At 39.7% G+C, this 14,667-nt stretch overlaps 1 protein-coding gene across 1 annotated transcript in view; it reads left to right on the top strand.

Annotated features, from left to right (window-relative positions):
* EPS8 (epidermal growth factor receptor pathway substrate 8) overlaps positions 1 to 14,667 on the top strand; it is a 59,974-nt gene that overhangs the window by 23,881 nt on the left and 21,426 nt on the right. Inside the window, exons 9-16 of the mRNA XM_029963385.1 lie at positions 723 to 849; positions 1,205 to 1,293; positions 4,829 to 4,903; positions 5,393 to 5,541; positions 7,848 to 8,031; positions 11,845 to 11,978; positions 13,114 to 13,203; positions 14,555 to 14,624. Coding sequence (XP_029819245.1) covers positions 723 to 849; positions 1,205 to 1,293; positions 4,829 to 4,903; positions 5,393 to 5,541; positions 7,848 to 8,031; positions 11,845 to 11,978; positions 13,114 to 13,203; positions 14,555 to 14,624 — 918 coding nt within the window. The remainder of the gene's footprint in view (positions 1 to 722; positions 850 to 1,204; positions 1,294 to 4,828; positions 4,904 to 5,392; positions 5,542 to 7,847; positions 8,032 to 11,844; positions 11,979 to 13,113; positions 13,204 to 14,554; positions 14,625 to 14,667) is intronic.

Here is a 14,667-nt window from a genome sequence, read left to right as displayed (position 1 = left end):
AGTTTAGTGGGACTTGGATATGTGTAATATCTGGAAAATAAACATGATCATTTCTGGAGACAGGTGGACCACGTTTATTTCTAACCTAAAATTTTCTTGCCTATAAGCAACAACACTGGGGGTGTGTGAGATCAAATATTGTCCCATTTGTCAGTTGTAACTTTCTACTTTTCCACTCTCAGCAACATTCAGAGGGTCTTGAGAAAAGCATGTTGGGACCTGCTGAATTGTTGCCAGTGTGTTTTCCCCAGAGTCTCATTCTAGTCCACTTGCTCTTTGAAATCAGTTCTTCAAAGAGTACTTCTCTACAAATAGCTTAATTTGTAGGGAACTTCACCAAATAGCTTAACACTTAGTACTAAAGGACATTATGCAGTTATACCCTTTAGGAAAATGCTGTCCATTCAAATAATTAGGATTTTTTTTCATGTGCTGTGAGAGAGAATGTAATGTGTGAACAAATTGTGTAATTGCATTCTGAACTTAATAATTTTGTTGATCATATTTTAAAAATGTCCAGTGACCTTAGGTTTTAAAAAAAGTAAGATTCTAAATGTTTTACAGGTATGTAAAGTTAAGAACACAATGAATCTAAATATGGAATGTTCTAGCATGAAATTTGTTCCAAGGAAGCTGTTGGTGTGTGTGAGGTCTGGATGTTTCAATTTCTGGAGTACTTCTGCTGTATATTCTGTAGAGAAACTGTTGCTTTTCTTCCACAGCAAATTCTGAACCATATTTTGGATGACATAGAGTATTTTGTTACCAAGCTTCAAAAAGCTGCTGAAGCATTTGCTGAACTTTCAAAGAGGAAGAAAACTAAGAAAAGTAAAAAGAAAGGACCTGGAGGTAGGAGTTCTCATTGCAGGCAATTAAGTTTCTCTAAGGATCACTCAAGTAGCCAGCAAATGTGTCTTTGTGTTGCTTTTTTATCAGTGTGGTAATTTTTTTTCACTTTGAGCATGTAAATTCCTGTGGAGTATATTCTTAGAGGGAAACATATAAAAACCACTTGCTTGAAGGCAGTGGGAAGTGACTAAATAGAGATGTGACCACAGAATATGCTCCCTGCTCTGCTTCTGTATTTAGAAAATTCTCTAAGTTGGTAAATTTATTGTGTATGTATGTGTTTACTGTATCTGAAATGTTGATAGAAGTTATATTCATATAAATGGATATATAAAAATCTCATTTTGTTCACCAGAGGGAGTTCTCACTCTCCGTGCAAAACCACCACCTCCAGATGAATTTGTTGATTGCTTCCAAAAATTCAAGCATGGCTTCAATCTTCTGGTAGGTGACTGCCCATGGATATGTTGGTGTGTGACATGCAATAAGGTTTTTCCTGGGACAGCTAAGTATAACCTGATCTTTGTTTTCCCTGCCACTACAGATTAATTTGGGTGTCAGTTTTGCTACATTTTCTTATGGCTTATTCCACTAGTTTGGAGGGAAAAACTCAAATTGTGGTGAAAGATGAAGAGGAAAAGGAAGAATCAGTAACATGATGAATTTGCTTTGCAGTTATTTTTAAGTTTTCTCGGAGGTTTCTACTATTCCAGAGGGTCTGAATGCTTGTGGTTGATGCACCTGAGGGAGCTGCAGAAGGTTATTTTGTCTTTGGGAGTGCATTAATAAAGTTTTCTGCCTAACCTTCCTGTTGTCTTGACCATGTAGAGGTCACATGTAGAGGCTCACCATGTAGAGCTGTGCAGAGGTGGTCACACCATCCAGGGAATTGTGAGCCTGAGTCTGCACTGTCTTGGCCTCCACTGCTCTTTCAGGAGGAGCAACCCCACAAGGAATGCTGATATACCTGGAAATGTAATCTTGTTTGGTCCTTGGCTGGCACACAGGGAGATAGCTCAGCTGAGACTTGACTGGTCTTGGACTTTCACCTTTTCCCTCTCCATCCAAGGCTGATCTGAGGCAAGACCAGGGCTGGCCACCTGTGGCCTGGGTTAGCCTTTGAGCTTTGGGGTGCTGCTCATCAAGTTCCCCACACTAGATGAGCATGTTTCTTTTTCAGCACTGTTGGGTTTCTTCTTTTCCTGGTTCTTTTAAAGCCTTTTACTTAGGAAATTTGAGTTTGAATCATAAAAGAATTTCTAGGAACATCTGTTGGGATCACAGCTCTGTTGTGTGTTTGCCAGCATCACCAGCTGTGGCCTTAATTTGCTTTTATTCAGCTGTGCCCATCAGACTCTCTGTGCTTGTTGCCATCATTACCACAGGGCCTTCTGGGCTCAGAACGTTCCATCCAACAAATTGCTGCTGCTTTGTAGGTTCTCAGTAAGCAGAGATGCTAATTCAACAGCCTTCCCTGGCATCTCCTCTCAAGTGGGAATCTCCTATTCAAGGGAGGCAGCAAGTGGGACACCTTCAAAGCATTTACTGTCAGATACTGACTGTTCCTTCCAATTGCTGGGGAGGCTGTGCCAGTGGGGAAAACTGGGCTTGTATTCACTGAGCCAAACCAGCTTTTTTTCTTCCTCCTAGGGAATGAATTCTGATTGCTAGGCTCTAAGAGATATTTAGAAATGTTAAGAATGTCTATTTTTAAAAAAAACACCCCTTTATCAAGTTCTGTGATTCTGACCTTAAAGGGTTGCTGTTTAGAAGGGGGATGATGTCTTGGAACATGCTTGTCCTCATCACTAGTGCTTGTAGTGTCCATTTTTTCCCATTCTTCTGCCTTCTGCATTTAGATTCATTTTTTACCCAAGAACAGTCTGTGCATCCTTGAAATCTTTATCTTCTGTGCAGGAGGAAAGCAGCTCTTGTTTTGGTGCTCAGCAGCATCTAGGACCTGGTTTCTAATCTTGCCCTTGAAGAGTTGTGCTGTAACAGTGCTTTACTTCAGCATCATTGCAGGAGCCACAAAAGCCTCACTTCCACAAATGTTTCAGTTCCTGGCACTTCATGACAGACATGGAGAACTGTATAAAATGCAGAATTTTGTTTAAGAATAAAAGGAGTAGCTAGAAGAATTTAATCTTTGCCAGTAGAATGGAAACTGTTTTAAAACCCCATGCTGGAAGTTTCTAGAAAATGCCTACCATCTGTCAAAAAACTATGCTGGGAGTAAGTTGTAATGACTGAAGAACAGTGTATAGGAAGTTATTGGAAGTAAAAACACATCCTCCTCCTTCCTTCATTTGGAGGGACATGCTGGAAGGCTAGATGTAAAAGCAGGACAAGGCTAGCCAAAAGCAGTTTGAGGAACAGATGGCAAGATGCAATAAAAGCTACTATAACTTTTTAAAGCACATACAGGCATGCTTCTTATCTCTGGAGCCTACAAGGCCAGTGGGTGATATGTAAATAAAAGAAATCCTCCAGGAAGCTATATCAGTGACTTTTAGTATTTCTTCTGAATTTTTTATATATAATATCATTATTGTTTTTTATGTGCATGTTTACTTGCAAAAGCTTTGATATTATGTTTTTTTGAAAACCATTTTTTATTGGTGGGGCACAAGAGATTATCAGTTTCAAATTGAAGAACTGGTAATGGCTTAAAGGACAGTAAATCTAAATAGCAAATTAAAGGCAGATGGATAGAAACCCTATTTGAATGGGCACCATTCATCCATCTATTAAAAAACTAAGTCAGCAAACCACACAGTGTGTTATCTCACCTCCTTCAAACTGCCTTTCTACCAGAGAAATAGTAGTTGTGAAGGTAATGCTGATAATCTTTAAAGTCATTCCAAAGATCTGAGGCAACCAGATATCTCTGAGATACCTGCACACGGGGTGCAGTTTGTAGGAATGTGTGTTAACATGAGGAAGCAGCAAACATGCATCTTGCAAAAAACCAAAATATTGTCTTCAGATCCACCTCTTCTTTGATCTTGTTTCTTTGGTTTTCCAAAACATATCCAGCAAGGTTGCACAGTTCCTAAAGAAGGTTCTGTGAGGTTGAATGTAGCTTCTTAGATACCTGTAGCTTCTTAGATACTTGCTTAGTGAAATAGAAAACAAAATATAGGGCAAAAATATCAGTTCTTGAAGTGTAGTAAATTAACAGTGAAGTTCCAGACATGCCTCTGCAGAGGCCATGGCTGTCCCACAGGTGTTCTGGCAAATGGGGAGCAAAGTCTACAAATGTAGAAATATCTCATAATATCAGATGAAGGGATAGATGAAATTCAGTACTGATTATATGATAGTCATGGACAGGTGAGGAAAAATCTCATATATAGAACAAATCAGAGCAAAATGTTGATGTAATAGAGATTCCTGGCAGAAAGTCATCTGTATTTAATGGAATCAACCAAGAAAATGTTGAAAAACATCAAGGGAAAAAAGACAACAGAAAATTAACAAATAAAGAGCATCACTATGCCAATATGTTCCCTGGCCTTATTTTGTTGCCAGTATAGCAAAATTGAAGAAGATGCAGGGAGGACAGGAATGCTCAAAGGAATTAGTTTAGCTTGGAAAAGTCCAAACTGAGGAAGAACATAATAAATCTGTAAATGGTTACGAGCATCGCTGGAAAACGCGAGGGCAGAAGGGCAGCTCAGTTTTTATTTGGAAAAGAACTTACAGAATACTAATGAGAGTAAGAGGTGTCAAATTTCCAAAGGAGATGCTGCCTCACAAAGCATGTAATTCGGCCCTTTAACTTCTTGTTTTGCACAATAGGTGCTACAATATAGGTGGATTCAAAAACAATTGGATGAATGAGCACTTACACTTCAGACAAAACACTTGGTTTAGGACCTGCGACCTGACCAGGGATGGCCATTATTATGTAAACTATTTATTGTCATAACAGTTAAATGTTTCTTAAAATATATAATTTGTTCCATTCCTTCAGGCTAAGTTGAAGTTCCATATCCAGAATCCCAGTGCAGCTGATCTGGTTCATTTTCTCTTTACCCCACTACAAATGGTAAGCTTTTACAATTTTCTCAGTGTTTTCCTTCAAAACTCGTGTATTTATATGCCCTGTAACCTTTTCAAGGAGCATATCTCTGTATGAGGTTTTCTTTAGGAAATAATTTATATCTGCATATATGCCCATCTATTAAATATATTTATTTAAATATCTTCGGCTTTGTGTTACACTTTGCCATTATAATTTTTAATTAACAATAAAAAAATGGAGATATTCTGCATGAGGAAGGAGGAGAGTTGAAAGCGTGTCTGTTTAATTGAATTGTGTGTGGCTTTGATCAGTAAAGCAAAAATAACGTTGCCAAAAGTGGGTCTAAATAAAAAATGGTTGGTGACCAGAACAGCAGCTCTTCAGCAATAAATAGTTTAGTTAATCTGCAGGACATTCAGACACATTGGCAGCACTGTAGGCACCATGTATTCACAGTAACTTCTGTACTCACAGTATGTATGTTGTTTGCATTCTTTTAATCCTTGGATTTAGGTGGTACAGACAACAGGAGGTCCAGAGCTTGCTGGTACAGTACTCAGCCCCCTCTTAACAAAAGATACCATAGACTTCCTTCGATACACTGTCACCGGTGAGGAGGGACAGTTGTGGATGTCCTTGGGTGACACCTGGACCAAAGCCAGGTGAGGAAAAGTGTTTGCACCTTTTAGAGAAAATCTCTAAAATCGAGTTTACTGACATGCTCTTAACCAGGTTATTAACACTCCCCAGTAAATTCAGTATTACTTTGTTAGGCTTTGGACTCTTCAGAACTGCTCTTTAAAGTTTTTTAGAAAGGAACTTTCTAAAGTTTAGCTTCACTGGGATTTGGGATCTCAGGGAGAGAGATAATGCAGACAGGATTTTTTTTTTTGTCTGTGATCCAGAATCTCTTGACATAACCTTTTGCAGTCATTTTTTTTCTAAAGTGTCCCTTGCATGTGTCCCGTTGTTTTTCACCATTATTTTTCCAATGCATCCATCTGGACTTCATTAAAAACCAGTTTGAAGAAGCTGCAATAAAAAGATGACAAAATATTAAAGAATAGGATACAGATGTCTATTTTCAATTTCCAATAATTATTAAAAGTTAAAAATTTGCAATATCTTTACTTCTTTTTAAAAGCATCTTAATGCTATAAACATATTTATAGTTTTAAAACATTATTTATTGACTGAACTGTGCTACATGGGTGTATGTTGCATTTAATGGATGTACTAATATGAGGCTTAGCTGAAAGTTAACTTCTGTATGCATGTGCTGTTTTTGAGGTAAGTATATAGTTTGAAATTAGGTGAACTGAACATGCAGAAGAAAAATCTTAAATTTTCAAAGTACATTTTGACTCTGTAATCTGTGATAGATAAGTACATTTGATGATGATGAAGTATGCTATCACTTGGGCTGGAAATGCATCATGTGTTTTGTGTTTATTCATCCTTGCTCTTAGATTTCAAATTGGAACATAAACGTCTACCAGATGGATTTTTTTTTTTTTAATTAATTAACTGGTTGATTAAAAACTGCAGAGTGTTTTGCTGGTGAGAAAAACTGCATGGAGAGCCCCACAGCATGGAGTGAGAAAAATTATCAGAGCAGGGAGAGGGACACACAGGTCTTTCCCTTGGTCTCACTCTGCTGCAGGATCAGGAATGTCCAAATTTGTCCTTTGGGCCTATTGTTTTACCTGCTACTACAAAATGAGCTGGAGACAGGAAGAGCAGCTCCTTGTGGTTGCCAAAGAGCTTATCCCAGCAAAATGCTTGCCTTTGCCTGCCTCAAGCTCTGCAGGCTCCATAGCAGGCTGGGGGGGGACTGGCAGTGGAAATTGCCTCATGGCATTGGAGCCCCGTGCAGGGAAAATGAATCCCTGGGTAAAATAATGAGCTCCTTGTCTTGGGAACTACCCTCATCCATTCATTTAAGTCCATCCTGAAAAAAGGTTAATGGAAAGAGAAATAGCTCGTGTTGGGTAGTGAAGAATGAAGCACTTAGAATGTAGTTGGTTGACCTGTGCAGATTAGAATTGATGCTCTGATTGATCTCAGTATCCAGAAGTACACTGGGTTGGAGTGTAGTAGGAGAGGTGAATGATACCACTTGAGGGTTACTGACCTAGCTCAGGTCTGCTAACAGGCCAGGAATTGCTGACTGCTCATGTGACTGGAAGCATTTGTCCCTTAATTTTGAGCACTGTCAGCAATGAGCCTGTTAAAAGACTGTAATGTACATTCCCATCCCTACTTCCACCGTGAAGACAAATTAATGTATGTTGCAGGATGGAGTGTTATGTGTAGTGCAAAGGCAGAGCATGAAAGCATTCATTTAGGTGTTTTGTATTACAACACAGAATGCTAATGGGACTCCGAAAAGTAGTGCAATATTTTATAAAGATCAAGCTGGACTGTGGTGATAGTTCATGTGTCTTGGAGCATGTAGAGTTGGGTGGGTTTTTTTGTCAGTAACAGCTATCTAACTTTTTGGTTTAGGTGTAGCTAGGCCCCCTAAAGCTTCCATGCTTCATACCTGCTTTCAGGAGTTCTTACAAAGCCAGTTGTTTCTTTGAAGTCTTTCATCTGGTGCTTTCACACAAACAGAGCATAGCAATATTTTTCCCCATCTCACTGTTAAAACAAATCCTAGATTTGTTTTGATTGATTCTTCTGATCCCCATCCTTTGTTACAAGACAGAAGTTTGTTGTATTTTAGCATTGACATGTCCTTAATGGCAGGAGCAATTTCTTTCTGCAGGGCGCTGCAGGGAGGGCAGTTGTGGTAAATAAATGTTTCCTGCTGATTTTCTGTGTTCTAGCACAATTCTGCCTCTGCTGTAATCCCAGCCTCTCTGCTGAGCTAATAAAAATTCTAAAGCATTTCAATTTTCAGTAACTTCTTTAATCAGTATTTGTATGGCCCTTGATACAGATCTCTGATTTACTTTTCATGCAGAGCCGATTGGCCCAAAGACCATTTTATTCCACCTTATGTCCCCCGTTTCCGAAATGGTTGGGAGCCTCCTTTGCTGAACTTCATGGGAGCTCCAAAGGAGCAAGAACTCAATCATTTGGCTGAGTCTGTGGCAAACGTTGCAGAGCAGCAGCGAAAACAAGAGATGAAAAGGATGTCCACTGAGGTAGGTCACTTGGGGCAGTGCTCTGTAGATTAGCTGACAGCAACATCAACTGCTTCCTTCATAATGAAAGTATTCTGTGATACTGTTGGAGTAACTGTTCTCTGGCATCTGCTGCATCAGTGCCAGCTCTTTACACTTACATTAAAGTTGTGTGAAACCCTATTCCTGTTCAGCCACCAAAAATGCTGTTAGGAAAAATTTAAGGCTTTTGCCTGCTGCTCTCCTTGAACTTGGGAGGACAGTCCAAGCCCCTAAGGTTCAATTTGATTTGGGACCTCTTCTATCAGATCCCATTGATTTTGATCATATTTACTTCAGGCAGTATTTGAACCAAAGTGCTCTCAAATGTGCTCCACATGCACAGGCATGCAGACTAAAGGAAATAAACCCCCCTTTCTTTTGGACTTAAGCTGCTTCTTCATAAATGTGGAATAGAATATTCCTTTCATTAATCTCTTAATACTTGCTTGCAATACAGTGAAAGCATTCAGAGGTGCTATTGAGGCAATACATACAAGCAATACCTGCCCTACTGTAATTTAGACCTACTTCTGAAAAATAACTGCTGACTAGGACAATTATTGTACAAAACTTTTTCCCAACCTTTTTTTTTTTTTCAAAGGAATGTGGTGAATTTAGCAAAAGTTAGCTTGTTCTACTTAGAGAGTGGAAGAATGCACCACCATCTAAAGCCTTCAGAGAAACTAGAGAGCTTTTACTGACCAACTTTATAGCCAACCCCTTTGTTTCTCAACCAAGATTCTATCCCTACTTTTCCCAGTAGAGCTGATCAGAAAATGAACTTTGATTTTTGTGAAAATTTTAAGACTATATGTGGATTTTCTTGCTTTTTAATTAAAAAAAAGGCCATTACCTTTATAAACTTATAAAAATTTTCATTTTGGGAGATTTTTTTTTTTTTAGGAAAACATAAGATTTAGTTTAAATTTTCTATTTATTTTTCTATGCTGATCTCAGTTTAAATCAAGGGTTAGCTAATCCAAGGTCCCCTGGTAGCAGCTGTGACATTGAAGTGCACCTAAGAATTTTCTAGATTCACCCTATAGTTTTTGTCTATCTTCCTCCAGCATACTTGGAGTACATCTTAGCACAACAATGCTGGATTTTATCTTAATTTTTAACTATATATGGTTTTATCTGCTAGTAAAAATGTTGCATTTAGAAGAATATTGAGGGGAATGATTATTGGCTGTTATAGGATGGTGTTTTCTTGCAGAGCCCAGCAAAAGTTTATCAAAACTGCCTAGTCACAGTAAAACTTTATTTTCATGAAAATCTCAGTCAAAAAAAAGGTCTGCTAAGCTATAGAGACAAACAAATTTGGTTAAAAGTCTGCCAAGCAAAAGAGGATAACATGGTACAGATCTGATTACTTTAAACACTTTATGGCTTTATGCCTAACAAGATATACAAGAAGAAATGTGCCAAAAACTGAGTTACTGCCGGTGCTTCATTTTGAGCAAAAAAAGCATTTAGTAAAATTAATGGGTACAACAATGTGAAATGTAGTGTTGCCATTGCTGTTACCCCCTTCCCCAGTCACCTCTCCAGAAAATCTCATGGAACATTTTTTTATTGTTCCCTGCTACTCTACGTTTCCATGCAGATTTTTGTTTATATTGTGCTCCTTCTAAATAACAACAACAACAATAATAATAACAGCAGTATTGAAACTTTTTCAATAGTACTGAAAAAAGAATTCTGGTGATTCTAAGAATTTCATTGATACATATAATAACCTAAGCCAAATTCGAACAGGGAGAATATATTGAGGTATTTTAGTTGCTTGGGTTTCAGGGAGTAGATGTCACTCTTTTTCATGGTGGTGGGGTTGGTTGCATTGGTAGTTGTTTATGCCAAGTTAGTCTCTTAACCTTCAAGAGACCCACACACACGCACACATATATATATGTCTATATATATATATTTCCCAGTTCATTGAAGCTATTTGTGTGCCTGGCTCTCCTGGGATGTCAAGCTTTGGTTTCATGGCTGTCACTGCTTCCTGCAAGGTCTTGGTCAATTGATTTAACCTTGGTACCTTGGCTCCCTGTGCCCATGTCTCCTCAGCACATCCCTAGGGGAAAGAGCACACAGAGCTGCTTAATAGCTGTGAAATGCTGTAGGTACTCAGCTGGAAAAAGCTGCATAAGTGCAAAATTCCATTTGTCTGCAGCAAAAAGACCACCCTGGAGTGGGTGATACCAGAATAATTATTCTTCCTTAAGTCTGCAGTAACAGCTTGTTTGATGAAGAGTAATGATGGAAAAGTAAGATGAGAATTTAAGTGTTTGACTCGTGCCACCAATTGGCCTCGTGTCTCAGTGTGGCATTGATCTCCTGAGGACCACAGCTGCCTGTGGAGAGCTGTGCTGTGCTGGGGGTGGAAAAGGGGGTGCGTGGTGCCATCCCCCCTGATGGGCAGGGGCTGCTCTGGCACCTGGAAAAGCACATTGAGGGTTCCCACTCAGGAGAATCTATCTTTGCCTTTCCATTCCTGAATCTTAAGATCTAGCCACACATGCAGCTCCCACTGGAGGGATTTCAAAGTGGAGTCAGTTCAGCAGTGAGGACTTCAAATGGTGGTGGAACAACCACCAGAGAGTCCAGTGAGGCTAAGGCCATGCAAATAATTTGTGTGTGAAGTAAAATGAGCTCCTGCTTCCTGGATGTCTTGTGATGTAAGCTATAAGCTAGATGACACCTTGGATTTTTTTTCAAAGAGGTCTTAATAATACAGTTTTAAAGAATATTCTGTGGTGTGACGAGTTGGTTTGGTTTTAATTTCTTTTCCTAAACCCTGCACAAGTGTCTCTGAGTGCCAGGTCAGATACCTGGAGGTAGATTTTTCTGTAGCCACCCAGACAGAGATGAAAAAACCAAAACCAAATAACAACCCACAAGAAAACAAAACATAAAAACCCACCAACAAATGAGGCTCAGAGATTTGGCAATTGCTCTTGAGTCTCAACCATTCTAACTTGGGCAACTGGATGGTGGTATAAGGAAAAGATACAGAACGAGCAATTTCAATATTATAATATCCAGAAATTAACTGTTTAGCTTCTTTTTGTTTGGGGGAATGGTGATTAAAATATTTCTTACTTAGCAGCCGAGCATCACTGCTGGATTTAAAGTGGGGTCCTTTAAAAAGAATTTCCTAAAGCCTTGAATCTTCTTATATATGTCCTTGTGATAAATTGTAATGTTTTTTCTTAACTAAATTCCTTAATTACACCAACAGCACACTCCCTTTTGCATTTCTGCATTGACTATAGTCGTGTTCAGTGAGAGAGGGACATAAACGAGCTTTATATTATGATCTTGTAATAGAGTGATAATTTTACTTGTGAAGCTTTATCTCTTAGACATACTGTTGGCTAACCAGAGGTTTCTGGCTTCAAGTGTACACCCAGAACAAAAACTCAAAGCAGTTTTGCAGTGCAGTTTATTTTAAAGCTGTTCAGCCATTGTCTGTAAGTTGTGTTGCTGTAATGACATCCGAGAGATGACATGGACCTTGCCCTGCAGAACTGTTTTTCTAAAGAACATCCACTGCAATATTAATGCAGTGGGATGACACAGGATAGAAATTCTTTTCTTCTTATCCTTTTGATCTCTGTGCTTATGTATTTGAAACGCAGAAGTTATTAACTTTTCATAGCAGAACCACGGGCACCTGAGGATGCAGGAATGCTGACAGGGACCCCGGGGGTGCAGGATTAAGTGAGTGGGCAGCGCCGCTGATGACACTAATCCGCTTTGTGGCTTTGTTTCTTTTTTGTCTTCCAGCCTCCCGGTGTTCCCGACTACCCTCCGTCGGATGGGTATGCATTCAGTAACACAGTTTACAAAAGAGGGCCTCTGCTGGACCAGGGGGCGGCTGTTGCTGCCTTTAAGCAAACTGTTAGCCGACATGTAGATAGGTAACACTGACTCAACGGGTTCGTGGTGCTGTGGAAAACTGTCCCGACTTTATTGCTCTTGGGGTGGTGGTGTCTGTAATTACCTCTGGTTCTGTCTGCAGCGGTTCATTATTTCTTTTCAGGGAGTGATTCTGGTTAGCAATGCGTGTTCTGCCTTTGCTGCTTCTCTAAGGTGCACCATTAAGATTCTTTTAGTATGATTTCTACGAAACTACCCTGTTTATCTATGATGTTAAATTGATGCTGCTGTCAAAAATGATATAGTGGAATTCCAACCCAATTTTAATTCCGATTTGCTTCATGTTTTTAAATATACTCTTTGCTCTTTTCAGAACTACAGAGAATGACAAGTCCACTCTGAGATTCACGTGTCCTTGTTTTGATTGATTGTTTGATTTGCTTAGCTGCTCACTTAGTGCTCCATAGTCTCCTGCTTTTTGTTTTCTGGGCTGGTGTATAAGTACCCATTTTCAGAACAGTGGCTCTTTGTTTCTTCCATTCTTTTTCGAATGTTACAGAAAATGCCCTGAAATGTTTGCACAGCAACCAGTGCCTTTTTGCACATCCTCCCCCCTTCATTTTAGCCTAAAACTGAATAACTTGACAAGATCAAGTGCAGTGATCCTTGGCCTCGTCTGTGGGGAGAATTTCTAGCAGCACAAGCTGTGGAAGTAGATCAATAAAGAACTATTGGAATTGCTCCCTCATGCCAAACCATACTCCATATAAGCCATATGAACAGTATTGTGGCTTATGTACCGTGGAAGATGTTTAAGCTAAGTTTTTAGGATCAGATTGCTGATCATTAGCTATTGTGATGAAAACCCTTGCATAATTCCTAGTTTTATTTCTACTTTTTAGTAGTGTGCTAAAAGATCCCGTTATCAATCTGCATGCATCAAATTCCCATGTGGTGTGCAGGTTGAAGACTCAATTCTTTTCCTGAACTTTGGACTTACTCTTAACTGTTTCTTCAAACTTGGTTGTCTGTTGCATTCTTGTCTCAGGACTAGTCAGCTTGAAATCTAGATGATTTGTACTAAAAGTTCCTTTCTCTTATCTGTAACGTGGTAAGGCCTGTTTTGTCCTTTCAGAACAAGAGTATTCTATGTAAATGTTGTTGCCTCTACTTCAGTTTAGAGAATGAGTCTAATTGCATTGCACTGTTGATGATATCAGTGTATCTGGCTGCAACTGAAAGTCGCCCAAGCCTCCTTTGTGGCAGGTAAAGAGAAATGGGTGTTTCTAAGAGGCAGTTCATGAAAGGTGAAATTAGTCTTTTGAAAACTATGAAATGGCACATGCCACAATGGTGCCTGTTTCTCACCACTGATTGTAGGAAGGAGTCTAGATGGCTGGTACTGATGCAAACATCCACAGTGTGCCCCTGTCTCACAGTGCTTTCAACATGAAACGAGCTTCCCTTTGTTAATTAGCTCTTGAGACACATAAAACAGTGCTTGGTGGGAGCTCATTTAAAGTTGCATTTTGAAGCATCTGTGAACAAAGAGGAATGGGTTTGGGGGAGCAGTGAGAAATTCATGCTGACCCTTTCCAGCATTATTTGCTGGTCCTTGATCAAAGCTGGCATTCCTAATAAGCAGCCTGAAGGCAGTGACCAAGCCACCTGTTCCTGTTGAGGGACAGGTAGGTTACACCTTGTCCATGGAAATTTTAATCACAGGGAATTTCAGTGGGGATGTATTCCAACACGCCAGGACCTCCAGTAAGTAGTGCTTTCCTTGGGTGATGTAAATAAAGTGTCAGAACCTTAAACTTTCAGTGTGATATTAGGAATTTTGGGAACTCCAAAGCTGAAAGAGTACTAAATAATTTTCAGCGAGTTTTGTGGTGTTTCAAAGTTTTATGCTGTGTGGTTTGGTTTTGTGCTGTCATTTGAAGGAAAGCTCTCTGAAAGTCTGTGCAACCCCCTAGGCTCTCAAGGAGAGTACACTGGAGAGCAAAGGGGAGAAATTATGGTTTATCTGATAGGGGGTAGGAATCACAGGAGTGGGTGGATGGATGAATGGAGGTAAGTGTTCAGAATATTTGTGTCCAGGGTAAACTGGCTCTTTGGGATAGGCTTGAAGAATTAGTGTCTTCAGAAGCATGCAGCCATTGCCTGGCCCATGTTCTGGGCATGTTGCTAAAAAAGTAAAACGTAGACGTTTATTTTAAATTCTTCCTGAGTGATGTTTCTTGAAGGAATCAGGATGTGGACAATCAGATGCAAACGAGGTAGGAAGACAGTTACTGAAATCAGAGAATGGTAGAATGGTTTGGGTTGGAAGGGGACCCTGAAAATCATCTCATTCCACCCTCCTGCAATGGGCAGGGACACCTTCCACTAGACCAGGTTGCTCAGAGCCCCATCCAACCTGGCCTTGAACACCACCAGGGATGGGGCATCTGCAACTTCCCTGGGAAACCTATTCCGGTGCCTCAACACTCTCAGAGCAAAGAATTTTTTCCTAGTATTGTAATAATCTAAACCTATCCTCTTTTAATTTAAACCCATTCCCCCTTGTCCTGTCTCTACATGCCCTTGTAATAGTCTTGCCCCATCTTTCCCATAGGGTCCCTTCAGGTAGTGGAGGGATTTTGGAAAGACAGCCTAAAAGTAAAAGCACTGTCAGAGCTGAGATAGTAAGAAAGGAGTTCAAAATTATATAAATTTTAAGTGGGTGGC

This window comes from Manacus vitellinus, unplaced genomic scaffold (genome assembly GCF_001715985.3).
Source record: "Manacus vitellinus isolate BGI_N305 unplaced genomic scaffold, ASM171598v3 scaffold_5_pilon, whole genome shotgun sequence".
NCBI lineage: Eukaryota > Metazoa > Chordata > Aves > Passeriformes > Pipridae > Manacus > Manacus vitellinus.
This window is presented reverse-complemented; position numbering and strand designations above follow the sequence as displayed.